Raw genomic sequence first — 13707 nt, 5'->3', positions numbered from 1 at the left:
CAAACATATTATGACAAAATTCAATTCCTACACAACAATAAAATACAACTATCGATAGAATCATAAAAATGCAATAACATTAACATTAAAACAGAGTTAAAAATATATTAATTTAAACATCAAAATCACATAATCCATTACCTGCTCCAGAGTATTCAGAGAAAAGCTGTATTCCTCCAGGTTGAAGCTTTGTTTAGCTGTGTGGTTACAAAATTAAATCAGTTATATTCTTCTGACTTAAGATTCATTCAGATGATATTCTCTGAATTAGAGTAAAATTCAGATATTGGCTCTATGAAGTGTTGGAACATAATTATGCCTTTTATGATGATGCCTCCATGCCTCACCCACTTTCTTCTACTTACAACCATCTCTCCTGTTTATATGTGAACTTAATATTTCAAGGAGTAAATATTATGTGACATGTATCTACCCATTCCCTGCATGTGTTGGATGTCATTAATAAGAAGTGAATTGTTATTAAAATGGATTGTGCACTTCAATTCTTAGCACATTGTCCAAATATCTTTCCCCCCCCAGAAAGTTGCAAGGGTCAAATGACAACCAAGTTTCCCAAATTTATCAACTCCAAATTTATCAAGGAAGCAAGCATTCAGGTTCCAACTTGATTTGCAAAGTTATGTTCCCATACTATGTTCCTTTATGCCCTCTAACTAATCATATACCCTACTTTTAAACAAAAGTGCAGGACCTACTTATTAAGGCAGTGGTTCTCAACCTGTGGGTCCCCAGATGTTTTTGGCCTTCTACTCCCAGAAATCCTAACATCTGGTAAACTGGCTGGGATTTCTGGGAGTTGTAGGCCAAAAACATCTGGGGACCCTCAGATTGAGAACCACTGTGTTAAGACAGCGTCTCATAAACATGCAGAGGGACAAAAAAAAAACCCCTTTAGAATATTTCTTCCCACTTGCAAGATGGCAAGGAATTTTCTGACAGGATCAGCAAGAATTCTTGCATGTGAGAAATGGTTTTTGCATGATATGTGTAAATCAGATACAGAGAAAACAATAACAAACTATGTTGGTTGTTGCATCATTCAAGCCATTTTTAAAAATCTTAAGTCGTAGATGGGTTGTTTGTGTCCTTTAGTGTGGGGATCAATGATTTCTCAAAGAAGGTATCTCACTGAGAACAGCTAATTTTATCAGAATGCTTTAAATTCCTAACCTGGACACCTTGAGGCATTATCCCAAGGTTGTCCAAGCATGTTGGCTATCTTCTTGTGACTCACTTAAATTACTGATTCATGTGCACTGCCACAGGATCAGGCTTCCTATGTGAATTACCTCCTCCATATATCTAGGGCAGTGGTTCTTAACCTGGGGTCCCAGATGTTTTTGGCCTACATCTCCCAGAAATCCCAGGCAGTTTACCAGCTGTTAGTATTTCTCGGAGTTTAACATCTCGGAGTTCAACATCTGGGGACCCCAGGTTGAGAACCACTGATCTAGGGAGATCTATACTTTACAATGAAGGATGGAAGTCAGAAGTGAAAGATACCAAACTACAAGTGAGTGGGGTCCAGATGCACCACAACCAACCAGAGACTATAGTTGTGTATCCTAATGTGATCAACGTGTTGGGTTGAGTTTGATGTTTCAGTGTGATCTCACTTTGCCTCATTTCCATAGGAGAAGAGTGAAAACGATCAAAGGAAAAGGGGCTGTAGCTAGCTTCCCAACTGGACTGTAAACATCCCACAATTAATAAACTCTATTTCAGAAGAAGGGAATGACAATCTACCTCTAAATAATCCTAGCTTAAAAGTGATCCTCAGCGCACGGTGGCGCAGTGGATTAAACTGCTGACTGCTGAATTTGCTGACTGAAAGGTCGGTGGTTCAAATCCCGGGAGCTTCTGCCAACCCAGCAGTTTGAAAACATGCCAATGTGAGTAGATCAATAGGTACCGCTCTGACGGGAAGGTAATAGCGTTCCATGCAGTCATGCCGGCCACATGACCTTGGAGATGTCTACGGACAACGCCGGCTCTTCAGCTTAGAAATGGAGATGATCACTAACCCCCAAAATTGGACACGACTAGACTTAATGTCAGGAGAAAAGCTTTACCTTTACCTAAGAAAGAGCCTATGAAATTCACGGGGACACCTCAACAAATGACTCGAAGCACATACACAAATATACAAACAATTACATTTACATTATCTATTCGAGACGTACCTTCCTCTAGCATGGAGAATGCTTTGGACAGAGGGAGTGCATCTTCCATTGGGACCTTGTAGATCAACAAAGTAGATATCCTAAGAGGAGAAAAAGATCCATACATCAAAAGTAGCTTTACTTCAGAAGAATAGGATATTTATTTATTTATTTATTTGCGGTATTTATATTCCGCCCTTCTCACCCCGAAGGGAACTCAGGGCGGATCACATTATGTACATATAGGACAAACATTCAATGCCCATAAACACATCGAACCGAAACAGAGACAACAGACAGATAGATCAACCACAATGGCATACACAGTGCTCCATTTTAAAAACCAGGTCCTATGACACACTTATTGCTAAGTATTTCAAAATGGCTCTGTGTACAATATTGGTTGTCCTGTTCAACCTTTTTTTGTTTATTGTCTTATCACAAGTTTGAAACTAAGCATCAGACAAATTGTACCTTTCTTGACGGGCTGCACGTGGGAAGATCTGCAAAATCCTAGTATTCAGAAGCTCTCCTTCCTCTACTCCTTTTACTTTTATTTGGAGTAAATAATTTTTGCCAAATTTGCTTTTCAGATATTGAATAGAGCCAAGGCACCTGCAGAAAAAAGGAATGAACATACAACAGAAGGTCCAAAGGTGTAATGAGTGCAGCTTATCCAAGCCTGGGGAAGTGGAATATGTAGTACAACACTGAATTTTCCAGAATCCCCCACTGTTCACTTAGTATGATGAAAGCTGCAATATAAGAACATCTAGAAGCAAACAATTCTCACAGTTGTCCTAGGCACTGTCATAGACTTTTGCTAGTTAGGATGAGACATCAAAAATACTGCCTAAAGCCAGGATTTTATTATCTGAGGGTTCTTCTGTTTCTATTCCTAAGTGAAGCTGGCCATTTTGGCTTTTATTGATTCCCCCCGTAAAGTTTAGTAAAGGTAAAGGTTTCCCCTGACATTAAGTCCAGTCATGTCTGACTCTGGGGGTTGGTGCTCTTCTCCATTTCTAAGCCAAAGAACTGCCGTTGTCTGTAGAAACCTCCAAGGTCATGTGGCCACTGGCATCACTGCATGGAACGCTGTTACCTTCCCGCAGGAGCAGTACCTGTTGATCTACTCACATTGGCATGTTTTCAAACTGCTAGGTTGGCAGAAGTTGGAGCTAACAGCGGGCCCTCACTCCGCTCCCCAGATTTGAATCTGGGACCTTTTATGACATCTATTTATGACGTCCTTTGTCTTGTCAATACATTGTCTATTCATGTCATCTTACAATGCTGAGAAATAAACATTTATGAAGAAGCCAACCTGAGTTGTCCAGACACCATGATAGCTACTCGGTCACACACTGCCTCAGCTTCTTCCATGTGGTGAGTAGTCAGAATGGCACCCTGGTTGTTGTCCTTCAAAACAGAGCGAATTGCTCTCCTGTAGACAACACAAGATTTTTCTGTAATGGCAGAATGGCTAGCCTTTAGTTTGATCTTGCTTTAGTTTATGGACAGAGCTCTAACATCACCAAGGAATACCAAATAATAACAACAACAACAACAACAACTTTATTTTTGTATGCCGCCTCCATCTCCCCCAACTGAGACTCGGAGCGGCTCACATGGGGACCAAGCCCTAGTAATCACATTTAAAACATCATAAAATCATCAATTAAACAACAACCATCATAATAAAAACAATTTAAACAAGCATAAAATTAAATCAATATCATTAAAGCACAAAACAGTAAGAGGCATCAGCAGATGAAAGCCCGAGGAGGCTGGAAAAGAAGATGCCAAGGCCCCTAAGTACAGAGAAGGGCATGAAAAAGCCCAAGGAAAGCCAAGTTTCATATTTTGTCATTGTTTTGTATCTGATTTTGCTGTAAGCCACCCCGAGTCCCCTTCGGGGGAGATGGAGGCGGGATATAAATAAACATTATTATTATTATTATTATTATTATTATTATTATTATTATTATTATTATTATTATTATTATTATGTGAGTAGGAAATCATATAAGTGCTCTTGGGCCTACATGTCCCGCTCAAGAACCAGAACCAGAACTAGAAAAGACTAATCTGACTACTAACCAGCTGGCCAGGCTGTGGCACAGCTGTTAGTAGTTAGCTTAAATAAATCACTATTGACTGAGAGGTTATGAGTTCGAAGCCAGCCCGGGTTGGATTGAGCCCCCCAACCATTAATAGCCTTGCTCGCTGTTGACCTATGCCGCTTGAAAGACAGTTGCATCTGTCAAGTAGAAAATTTAGGTACTGCTTTATACAGGGAGGCTAATTTAACTAATTTATGACACCATAAAAACTTCCAGCAGCGTGCGCAAAAGGAATGAGGAAGTACTCTATCTGCTCCAGCTCCATGCAGGGACATGAGAGAAGCCTCCCAGAAGGATGGTAAAAACATCAAAACATCCGGGCGTCCCCTGGGCAACGTCCTTGTAGACGGCCAATTCTCTCACACCAGAAGCGACTTGTAGTTTCTCAAGTCGCTCCTGACACGAAAAAAACATACCATGAAACTTTTAAACATTAAGGCATTTAAACATTGCATCGATCCCGTGGTTTTAGCTATGAAGATATTAGGCATGTTGGATCTTTCTTTCAGGCAGAAATTGGGACTCTCCTCTCCTTTGGAGAGCCTTGCTGACCACTCTGTACCATATTCTGCTGTCTAAGGCTCCAAATTTTGAGCAGACAGACCCAGTCCTTTTAGAAGAATGCACTCACTTCACAAGCAAAGTGGATCTCTTGAAAGAACTGTATTGGGACACTGCTACTAACAATCTATTATCTACATAAGAGTAAGTTATTGTATCCAATGTCATGAGATGTGCTGATACCAGTGTTACATCTACATGGTTACATGCTTTGGAGATTATGGGAGAAGAACATTTTCAAGCAGAGATGGGAGATTTTGGACAGTAACCTAGGGCTTAGAATTTGAGGTCTGCTTATAACCGGAAGCCTATAATTAACAGAGAGGCTACTCACCAGACCTGACGTTTTCCTTTGGGATCCATTCCTATAGTTGGTTCGTCAAACAGTACCACAGTAGGATTTCCCAAAATGCTCAGGGCAAAGCATAACTAAAAAGAAAGAAAATTGGTTCTGTCTTCAAGGAGAAATTGTATATATTTCTTTTGTGAAAGTTTCATGTACACACAGGATATAAATTAAATAAATAAATTAAATAAAAAAATAACTGAAGGCCATCTTGGACAATGTGTGTTTATGGTGACAACCAATGTGGTGGGGAAGCCCAGAAATGCCTGAGATGAACTAAAATATTTTGACATTGAAGTACCTAAAGAACACTGGTATTTTCATTAAGACATCCTGGTCTATATATTTGTAGAAATGCTCTGACTCACTGCCTGCATATTATAATTTATTATGCTTTATTTTATTTAATAAAAGAACATTCCTAAAATAAAAAAGTGATACAACAGACCATAGGATAATTCTGCCTGAAATGCAGGCATTTATATTCTACTATCTAAGGAAATACATTAAAAATATTCTTAATGTACTAAAAAGCAAAAATATACTATTCTAGGAGTAAGAACATGATTTATTACTAGCCTTAATGTAATATAGACTTATCATAAATGCACGTTATATTATTCTTCTATATCTCTCTGTTAACAAAATGATGACATACTGCTTGGAAATCCTGACTATTAGTATTACTACAACTACTACTACTACTACTACTACTACTATTATTATTATTATTATTATTATTATTATTATATTTTCCAACTGTCGTACTGGAACAACAATGATAGCTTAGTTTAACTTTAACAGTTTTTGGCAGTTCTTTGTTAGAACATTACCAATGTCAGCTGCTTCTAACCTAGCGATTTTATTCAAAGTGTTTAATGCCAGTGCTAATGCTTTTTGCTTTTGCTTTTCGGTGTGTTTCTTTGCCAAGTACTTTTGCATTTTTATATCGCCATTTGTTCAGTTTTCTTTTCTTTTTTCTGTAAATATGGACACTTTAGTTTTGTTTTTGTTTTTTGGTTTTTTTTTCTCTCTCTCTCCCTTTTTGATCCTTTTTAAATCTCAGTTTTCCTACTTTCTATACAAGCAAATGTTCTCACTCTTTCGATGTTAATTTACTCTATCTTATAAGGTAAAACTTCAATAAAAATATATATTTTTTAAAAAGAAGTGGGTTGGAACCTACCCTGTTTCCCCGAAAATAAGACATCCCCTGAAAATAAGACCTAGTAGAAATTTTGCTGAATTGCTAAATATAAGGCCTCCCCTGAAAGTAACTAGCAAAGTTTTTGTTTGGAAGCACACCTGCCAAACAGAACACCAGAGTGTGCAGAATTGGTAAATATACCTACCATAGATTGTTGTACATGGAAATAGTGGTAGTAACAAGAAATTCTTGATAGGATTCACAGTTTGTCTGGTTATGCTGGTTTGTGATGACAACTACTGAACAGTATATAATAAATATTCATTTTTTGTTCAACAATAAATGTGAATTCTTCTTCATGGAAAAATAAGACAGCCCCTAAAAATAAGACCTAGCGCATCTTTGGGATCAAAAATTAATATAAGACACTGTCTTATTTTCAGGGAAACATGGTATGAAAGCTCATGCTAAGTTAGCCAGTCGGTCTGGAAGATGCTGCTGGATTCCTTCATTCTCCTACCCACCTTTTTGCAGACTTAAAATAGCTTTCTCTTTGAAAATGGTTCTAAATATAATTATTTCCTTTTATTTTCATTAAACATATGCCAGACAATTCCAAAATGAGCAGGATGCATAATCAAAGCAGGACAGTTGACTTTTTATTGATTTTGTGTCAGAAGCATTGTATAAATAAATCAGAATAAAATTGATAAAATAAAGGGAGCAAAAGCAGCTAAATAATTGTAGACCAAGCACGGACAACAGCGACCACATTGTCTGTAACTTTAAACAGTTCTTCCTCTGTGCATGAGGCAGGGCATTGTGGGCAAGCACACAGATGCTGAGTTGTTTGCTCTGCTCCACAGTCACAAAAGGTGGAGGATTCTTCTAGTTAGTGCCATTTTGTCAGGTTGTCTTTTGATCTGCCAACTTCACTTCTGAGTCTGTTCAGGGACTTTCAAGTCGCCCATTCTTGGTTTGCCTCTGGAGGAAGACCCTCATAAGGTACCATCCAGTTGGATTGTTTAATGTCTAGTCCCTAGATGCTGCATGGTCGCATTTGGAGCAGCAAACAATGTGCTCAAAACCAAGTCCATTTTGGAGTTGGTTTTAATATATTTAGACAATACTCTGCAGTATTCTGTTACTCCTTATCATAGGTAAAGGTAAAGGTTTTCCCCTGACGTTAAGTCCAGTCGTGACCGACTCTGGGGGTTGGTGCTCATCTCCATTTCTAAGCCGAAGAACCAGCGTTGTCCGTAGACACCTCCAAGGTCATGTGGCCAGCATGACTGCATGGAGCGCTGTTACCTTCCCGCTGGAGCGGTACCTATTTATCTACTCACATTGGCATGTTTTCGAACTGCTAGGTTGGCAGGAGCTGGGGCTAACAGCGGGCGCACATTCCGCTCCTGGGATTTGAAGCTGGGACCTTTCGGTCTGCAAGTTCAGCGGCTCAGCACTTTAACACACTGCGCCACCACCAGGGGCCTGCTCCTTATCATAGCCTTCCTATATTAACACCACAAAATCCAATAAACGTATAAAACAGTTTGGGAGCCCCTGGTGGCGCAATGGGTTAAACCCTTGTGCTGGAAAAACTGCTGATTGACAGGTCAGCGGTTCGAATCTGGGAAGAGCAGGGTGAGCTCCTTCTGTCAGTTCCAGCTCCCCATGTGGGGACCTGAGAGAAGCCTCCCACAAGGATGGTAAAACATCAAACATCCCTTTGTCCCTTGGGCAACGTCCTTGCAGACGGCCAATTCTCTCAAACCAGAAGCGACTTGCAGTTTCTCATGTTGCTCCTGACGTGAAAAAAATAAAACAGTTTTATATTAAAATGAGGACACCATCTGACCTATAAAGTATGTCTGTATGCAACCAACTCCACATTTTCAATAGCCTCCATAGATGGTTGCCTATGCCAATAAGCCAGTAGTGGTGATGCTTCCCCATGTTTCATCCTATTACAATTTGATTTTAGGAAGGACTCACTGAACAACATCAGGGTGAAACCAACAAAGGATTAATGTCTAGAGTAGGAAGGGGCAGCAGAGACCATTATGAGAAGGAACGGTAAACTGCAAGCAACATTGGAAGGAACAGGTCATTTGTAATACCTAGATTAGTTCAAGACTAATGAAACACAGAACTTACTTTTCTAGCTAATCCAGCAGGTAGTGACTTAACAGTCTTTTTGAAATGTTCTTGGAGTTCTAGAGCTTTTGCTATTCTGAAAGAAAATTAAAACTACAATGTTTGGTTTATCATACAGCTGATCTGTTTTGCACGACAACTGCACAAACAAGACATAGCAGGACTTTCAGGGATGTTATTATAACATTGTAGAAAGATGGAACACATTATTCAAATAGGTACAAATCTTTCATTTTTCTGTCCCACACCCAACACTGATAATGACCTGTGCAAGGTAACAAAGGGGAGCATTTATTTTTAGAAGGTGTGGATTTTACAATGGAAGCAGCATCTTCTGTTCTTACCGATCAACAGCAGAAGCAGTGGCATCTTTCTTTATCCCTTTGACAGCTGCATAAATCTCCAGATGTTCTTTCACCGTCAGGTTGGGCCAGAGAGCGTTGTCCTGAGGGCAGTAGCCAAGAAAGCCACCCGCGTTCTCTTCCACTGCTGATACACGAGCCCCTTTTATCAGCACCTGTTCCAAATAGCAGATATTGTGGCCATATTGAAGTTTCATTCAGTGTAAAAATATATTTTGCAATACAAAAGATTTCATAGGCAGGGCTGTGGCGCAGGCTGGTTAGCAGCCAGCTGCAACAAATCACTCTGACCAAGAGGTCATGAGTTCGAGGCCAGCCTGTGCCTGCGTCTGTCTCTGTCTCCGTTCTATGTTATGTCATTGAATGTTTGCCTTATATGTGCAATGTGATCCGCCTTGAGTCCCCTTCGGGGTGAGAAGGGCGGAATATAAATACTGTAAATAAATAAATGTAATTCATGAACAGTATCCTTCCACATCATATAACACTAAGAATCTAGGGTAGTTTGCGATTTCCTAGTAAGAGGGGGAAATCCTACCAGGATAACTTACAACCTCATCAGATGGGGCTTGTTTCGTCGCATGTACCGGTTCAGCGATAGTCTAGCCATGGAGCCTGCCAACTCCAATCCCACAACATAATACTACTTCCAGTAGGGCTCCGCAGCTAAACTCTCGCAGAACCACCATATGCTTCTGCAGCAGCAACACAGAAGGCTTCCCATGTTGCACTAGCAACAATGGGGGGAAGCCGGGCACCTGACGCTTGGCAATTCTGGCGTTTTCGGCGGCCAGTATGAAAAGGCTGTTAATCATGTAAAAGCAGTATTTGGCAGATCAGATATAAATAATGAACAATGCAATGAAAGAAAACTAATTTGACATTAATTAACATGATAAAATAAAGACACATACAGCAAGGCATTCTCAAACACTGACATATGCAATCTGATTCTGTCTAGGTCAACAGCAGGGGTTCTTTTTTCAGTCTGGGGGCAAAATTCAACTTTACTATCGTTCTCAAGGGTCACATTGCCATGATGTGCAAAAATATGATATTTTAGCTTAAACCTTTTATTGCTATATATTTAGTAAAGGTAAAGGTTTTCCCCTGACATTAAGTCTAGTTGTGTCCGACTCTAGGGGTTGGTGCTCACCTCCATTTCTAAGATGAAGAGCCAGCGTTGTCTGTAGACACCTCCAAGGTCATGTGGCTGGCATGACTGCATGGAGCGCTGCTACTTTCCCACCAGAGTGGTACTTATTGATCTACACAATTCTATTGGAGTGAGCTCCCGCTGTTAGCCCCAGCTTCTGCTGACCTAGCAGTTCGAAAACATGCAAATGTGAGTAGATCAATAGTACCCCTCCGGCGGGAAGATAATGGCACTCCATGCAGTGATGCCGGCCACATGACCTTGGAGGTGTCTACAGACAACGCCGGCTCTTTGGCTTAGAAATGGGGATGAGCACCAACCCCCAGAGTCGGACACAACTGGGCTTAACGTCAGGGGAAAACCTTTACCTTTACCTTATGTGTAAGCTAATTGTTTGACTAACATATTACACATCTGAAAACTAACTGCTTGATCAAGTTGAGAAAAAATTATTTCAGAAATAGTTTTACAGGACAATCCTGTTCTTTTCTAACTCAGAAGTAAATCCCAACAATTTTAATTGAACTTCTTTTTTTAATGAAGGTAGGATTTAGGATTACATTCTTTGTACAATAATAGATTTCTATACAGACTACGTAATATTTAATTAAATTATAATTAGTTGGTTTTGCTTTTAGATTAAATTGTCTTCAAAACTGACATCCCTTACCTGTCCAGCTGTTGGATTTGTGTCTCCTGTTATCAGGCTAATTGTTGTACTTTTACCAGCTCCATTGGGTCCCAATAGCCCTAAAACCTCTCCTAAAATAAACAACAAATACCCGTTGTTTTTTTTTTGAATTAATGACACTCAAATACAATGCCATACCGAGCAAAAGAATCACTGATATTAAAACAGATTTGTAAGAAATATTTCAGGATTATTTGATTGGATGTTCCACTGATCACTGGACAGAGATATACAGGATGAGGGACAACAAATTGAGAGAAAATCCCGACAAGACATATTGTATGGCTGGAGCCAAGGATAAAAGTGTGTGCTCATTCCCCACTATGTATATGATGTGGAAGCAGTCCTGAAATCACCATTCTTCTTGGAGATCAAATAAGCTCTGTGGTAGGAAGCACTAATGATTGTTTTCATTGGGTATACCTATGATATCCTTTTCTAAATAAAAGTAGTCAATTCACTAGTAACTTTGCTTAAGTATACCACAATAGAGTAAGGAGGAAGGCAGAGGGAACGGTCTCATCCTGTTTCCTCCCCATCTTTTGGGATCACCAGTCATCCCACGTCATTTCTGTGCCTTTCCCTGTATTCTCCTCACTTCCCCACTTCCTCTGCTTTCTCCCATTTGGAGTCAACTCCCAAAGATAGTCTTCAGAGTATGCTTCCATGTGCTTAGAAAACAGAGCACCACAGAGTCCAACTGGAAGTGCCCTTACATTATGTGATGGCCTCCGTGGGACTCTATTTCCTAACTCCAAAAACTATCTGATGAAGTCCTTGATGTGGCCATAAATCTCATAATCAGTTCAGAACGTGTGTAGGAGAAAGTGACTGAGATAGTGAGAGGCTAAGCTATGAACAGATTCTGCACCCACGGATTCAACCATTAGTAGCCTGAAAATATTCCAAGCAAGGAAATGACCCTAAAATCAAACTCTGATTTTGTCATTTTTATATAAAGGGGGGGGGGGGGGGGAGGCGAAGCGTGTTAAAGTGCTGAGTTGCTGAACTTGCGGACTGAAAGGTCGCAGGTTCGAATCCGGGGAGCAGAGTGACAACCCACTGTTAGCCCCAGCTTCTGCCAACCTAGCAATTCAAAAACATGCAAACATGAGTAGATCAATAGGTACCGCTCCGGCGAGAAGGTAAGGGCGCTCCATGCAGTCATGCCAGTCACATCACCTTGAAGGTGTCTATGGACAATGCCGGCTCTTTGGCTTAGAAAGGGAGATGACCACCAACCCCCAGAGTTGGACACGACTGGACTTAATGTCAGGGGAAAACCTTTACCTTTTGCCTTTATATAAGGGGTGCCATTTTACTCTGCCATTATATCTAATGGGCTTGAGTATCCACAGATTTTGGTTTCCATGTGTGATCTGGGTCTGAATCCCAGCCGATACCAAGAGCACACATTGTCATTCTGTTGTGATTACACCAGAAAGATAGGCTGTGTACAACAACAATAATTCTTTATTGATTAGTCACTTTTGAGCATATCAAAACATGTAAAACATACAATATGTACTCACTTACGCATACATACAATAAAACCATGTAAAGATACAAAACATCCCGACCTGCGGCCTAATAACCCGCCCCTAGACAGAGTAAAAAGGTTAAAATTAGTAATTTCCTAAGGAAAGGTTTGAACAAGGACAGGGGTAAGTAAAACAAGTGTCTTGTCCGTTTTGTATCTTTACATGGTTTTATTGTATGTATGCGTAAGTGTGTACGTATTGTATGTTTTGATATGGTCAAAAGTGACTAATCAATTAAGAATTGTTGTTGATAGGCTGTGTATGTTTATGTTCATTTTTGATAAAATAATAATGTCCACATTGAAATAATGAAAATAGAAATTGATGCAAATGAATGGAAAGACTCTGCAAGTGCTGTTTCATTTGCCCTTTTTACCTAACTCTAGAATTAAGCTTTGATCCATTTACCTAGACGTGAGTATCACTGAATTCAATGGGACCTACAACTGCAGTGTTAAAACTTTTCTTTTTGCTATTAGATTAGCTTACAGTGCGAAGAAAAGAAATAGCATTTTCAGCCAATAACTCAAATATTTCTGCAAATAATTACAAAATTATAGAAGCAGATATAATATATGTCTTCTAAAGAACTAATGGAAAAAGTTCCCCAGCTCCTGGCAGTTCAACTTGTTCATCGCATTTTTTCGCTGCAGGATGAAAAACTGTCCATATGCCTAACTCTGAATCCAGCCCAAAGTCGTTTCCTTTTTCCCCAGTTCAAAATATTTTTGTGAAACAGCAAAACACTCTTTTTCTGGTCATCTAACCTTTTTTAACACAAAATGAGACAGTTCTAGTGGCCACTTTGCCTCCTGCCTTGTTCTTCAAGCAGGAACAGCTCTTCTTGCTTCTGTACTCCTTGCGTAGGTTGTGGACAAGGACAACTGGTTTCTAAATCGGGACAAGAAAGAAGCTTATTTATGCCACTTATGCATGGCTATTTTATATCATTCTCTTTTGGCCACAACTGACCAAAGTCAAATCAACCTTTAGACAAGGACGGAAACAGAGGAGGTTGTGTTTTATCAAATCAGGATGCCCATCCATGTAACTCTGGGTGGACATATGAAGTGCATCTACACTGTAGAATTAATGCAGTTCGACACCACTTTAACTACCATGGCTTGATACTTTAGAATCATGCAAAATAACAGTTGAAAACCTATGTACATTGCCTCTTTCACAGGCATTATAAATATGTTTTAATTTTGATTATAGTTTTTAAAGTTTTATATCTTTTGACAATTGCATTTGTATATACTGCTTTGAGATATTGTTTAAGTGGTTTATAAATGTATCTAAATACTTAAGAAGTGACGAGTGGAGTGCCACAGGCTTCCGTCCTGGGCCTGGCTGTGTTCAACATCTTTATTACTGACTTAGATGAAGGGCTAGAAGGCATGATTATCAAGTTTGCAAACAACACCATATTGGGAGGGA

The 13707-nt window shown here is 39.7% G+C and overlaps 1 protein-coding gene across 5 annotated transcripts in view; it reads right to left on the bottom strand.

Annotated features, from left to right (window-relative positions):
- Positions 1–13707, bottom strand: part of LOC100564947 (ATP-binding cassette sub-family A member 10) — a 114533-nt gene that overhangs the window by 2486 nt on the left and 98340 nt on the right. For 4 of the 5 annotated variants that reach the window (XM_062971169.1, XM_008121999.3, XM_008121998.3 and 1 more), the window contains 9 exons: positions 13035–13158; positions 10706–10797; positions 8862–9034; positions 8518–8593; positions 5202–5296; positions 3508–3627; positions 2658–2798; positions 2205–2284; positions 142–197 (listed from right to left, as the gene is read on the bottom strand). In XM_062971169.1, the coding sequence (XP_062827239.1) occupies positions 142–197; positions 2205–2284; positions 2658–2798; positions 3508–3627; positions 5202–5296; positions 8518–8593; positions 8862–9034; positions 10706–10797; positions 13035–13158 (957 nt within the window). Of the gene's footprint in view, positions 1–141; positions 198–2204; positions 2285–2657; positions 2799–3507; positions 3628–5201; positions 5297–8517; positions 8594–8861; positions 9035–10705; positions 10798–13034; positions 13159–13707 lie in introns of those variants that run through there. The other variant, XR_010003106.1, reaches the window with a different exon arrangement.

Source organism: Anolis carolinensis, chromosome 2 (genome assembly GCF_035594765.1).
Source record: "Anolis carolinensis isolate JA03-04 chromosome 2, rAnoCar3.1.pri, whole genome shotgun sequence".
In the NCBI taxonomy this organism is placed as follows: domain Eukaryota; kingdom Metazoa; phylum Chordata; class Lepidosauria; order Squamata; family Dactyloidae; genus Anolis; species Anolis carolinensis.
This window is presented reverse-complemented; position numbering and strand designations above follow the sequence as displayed.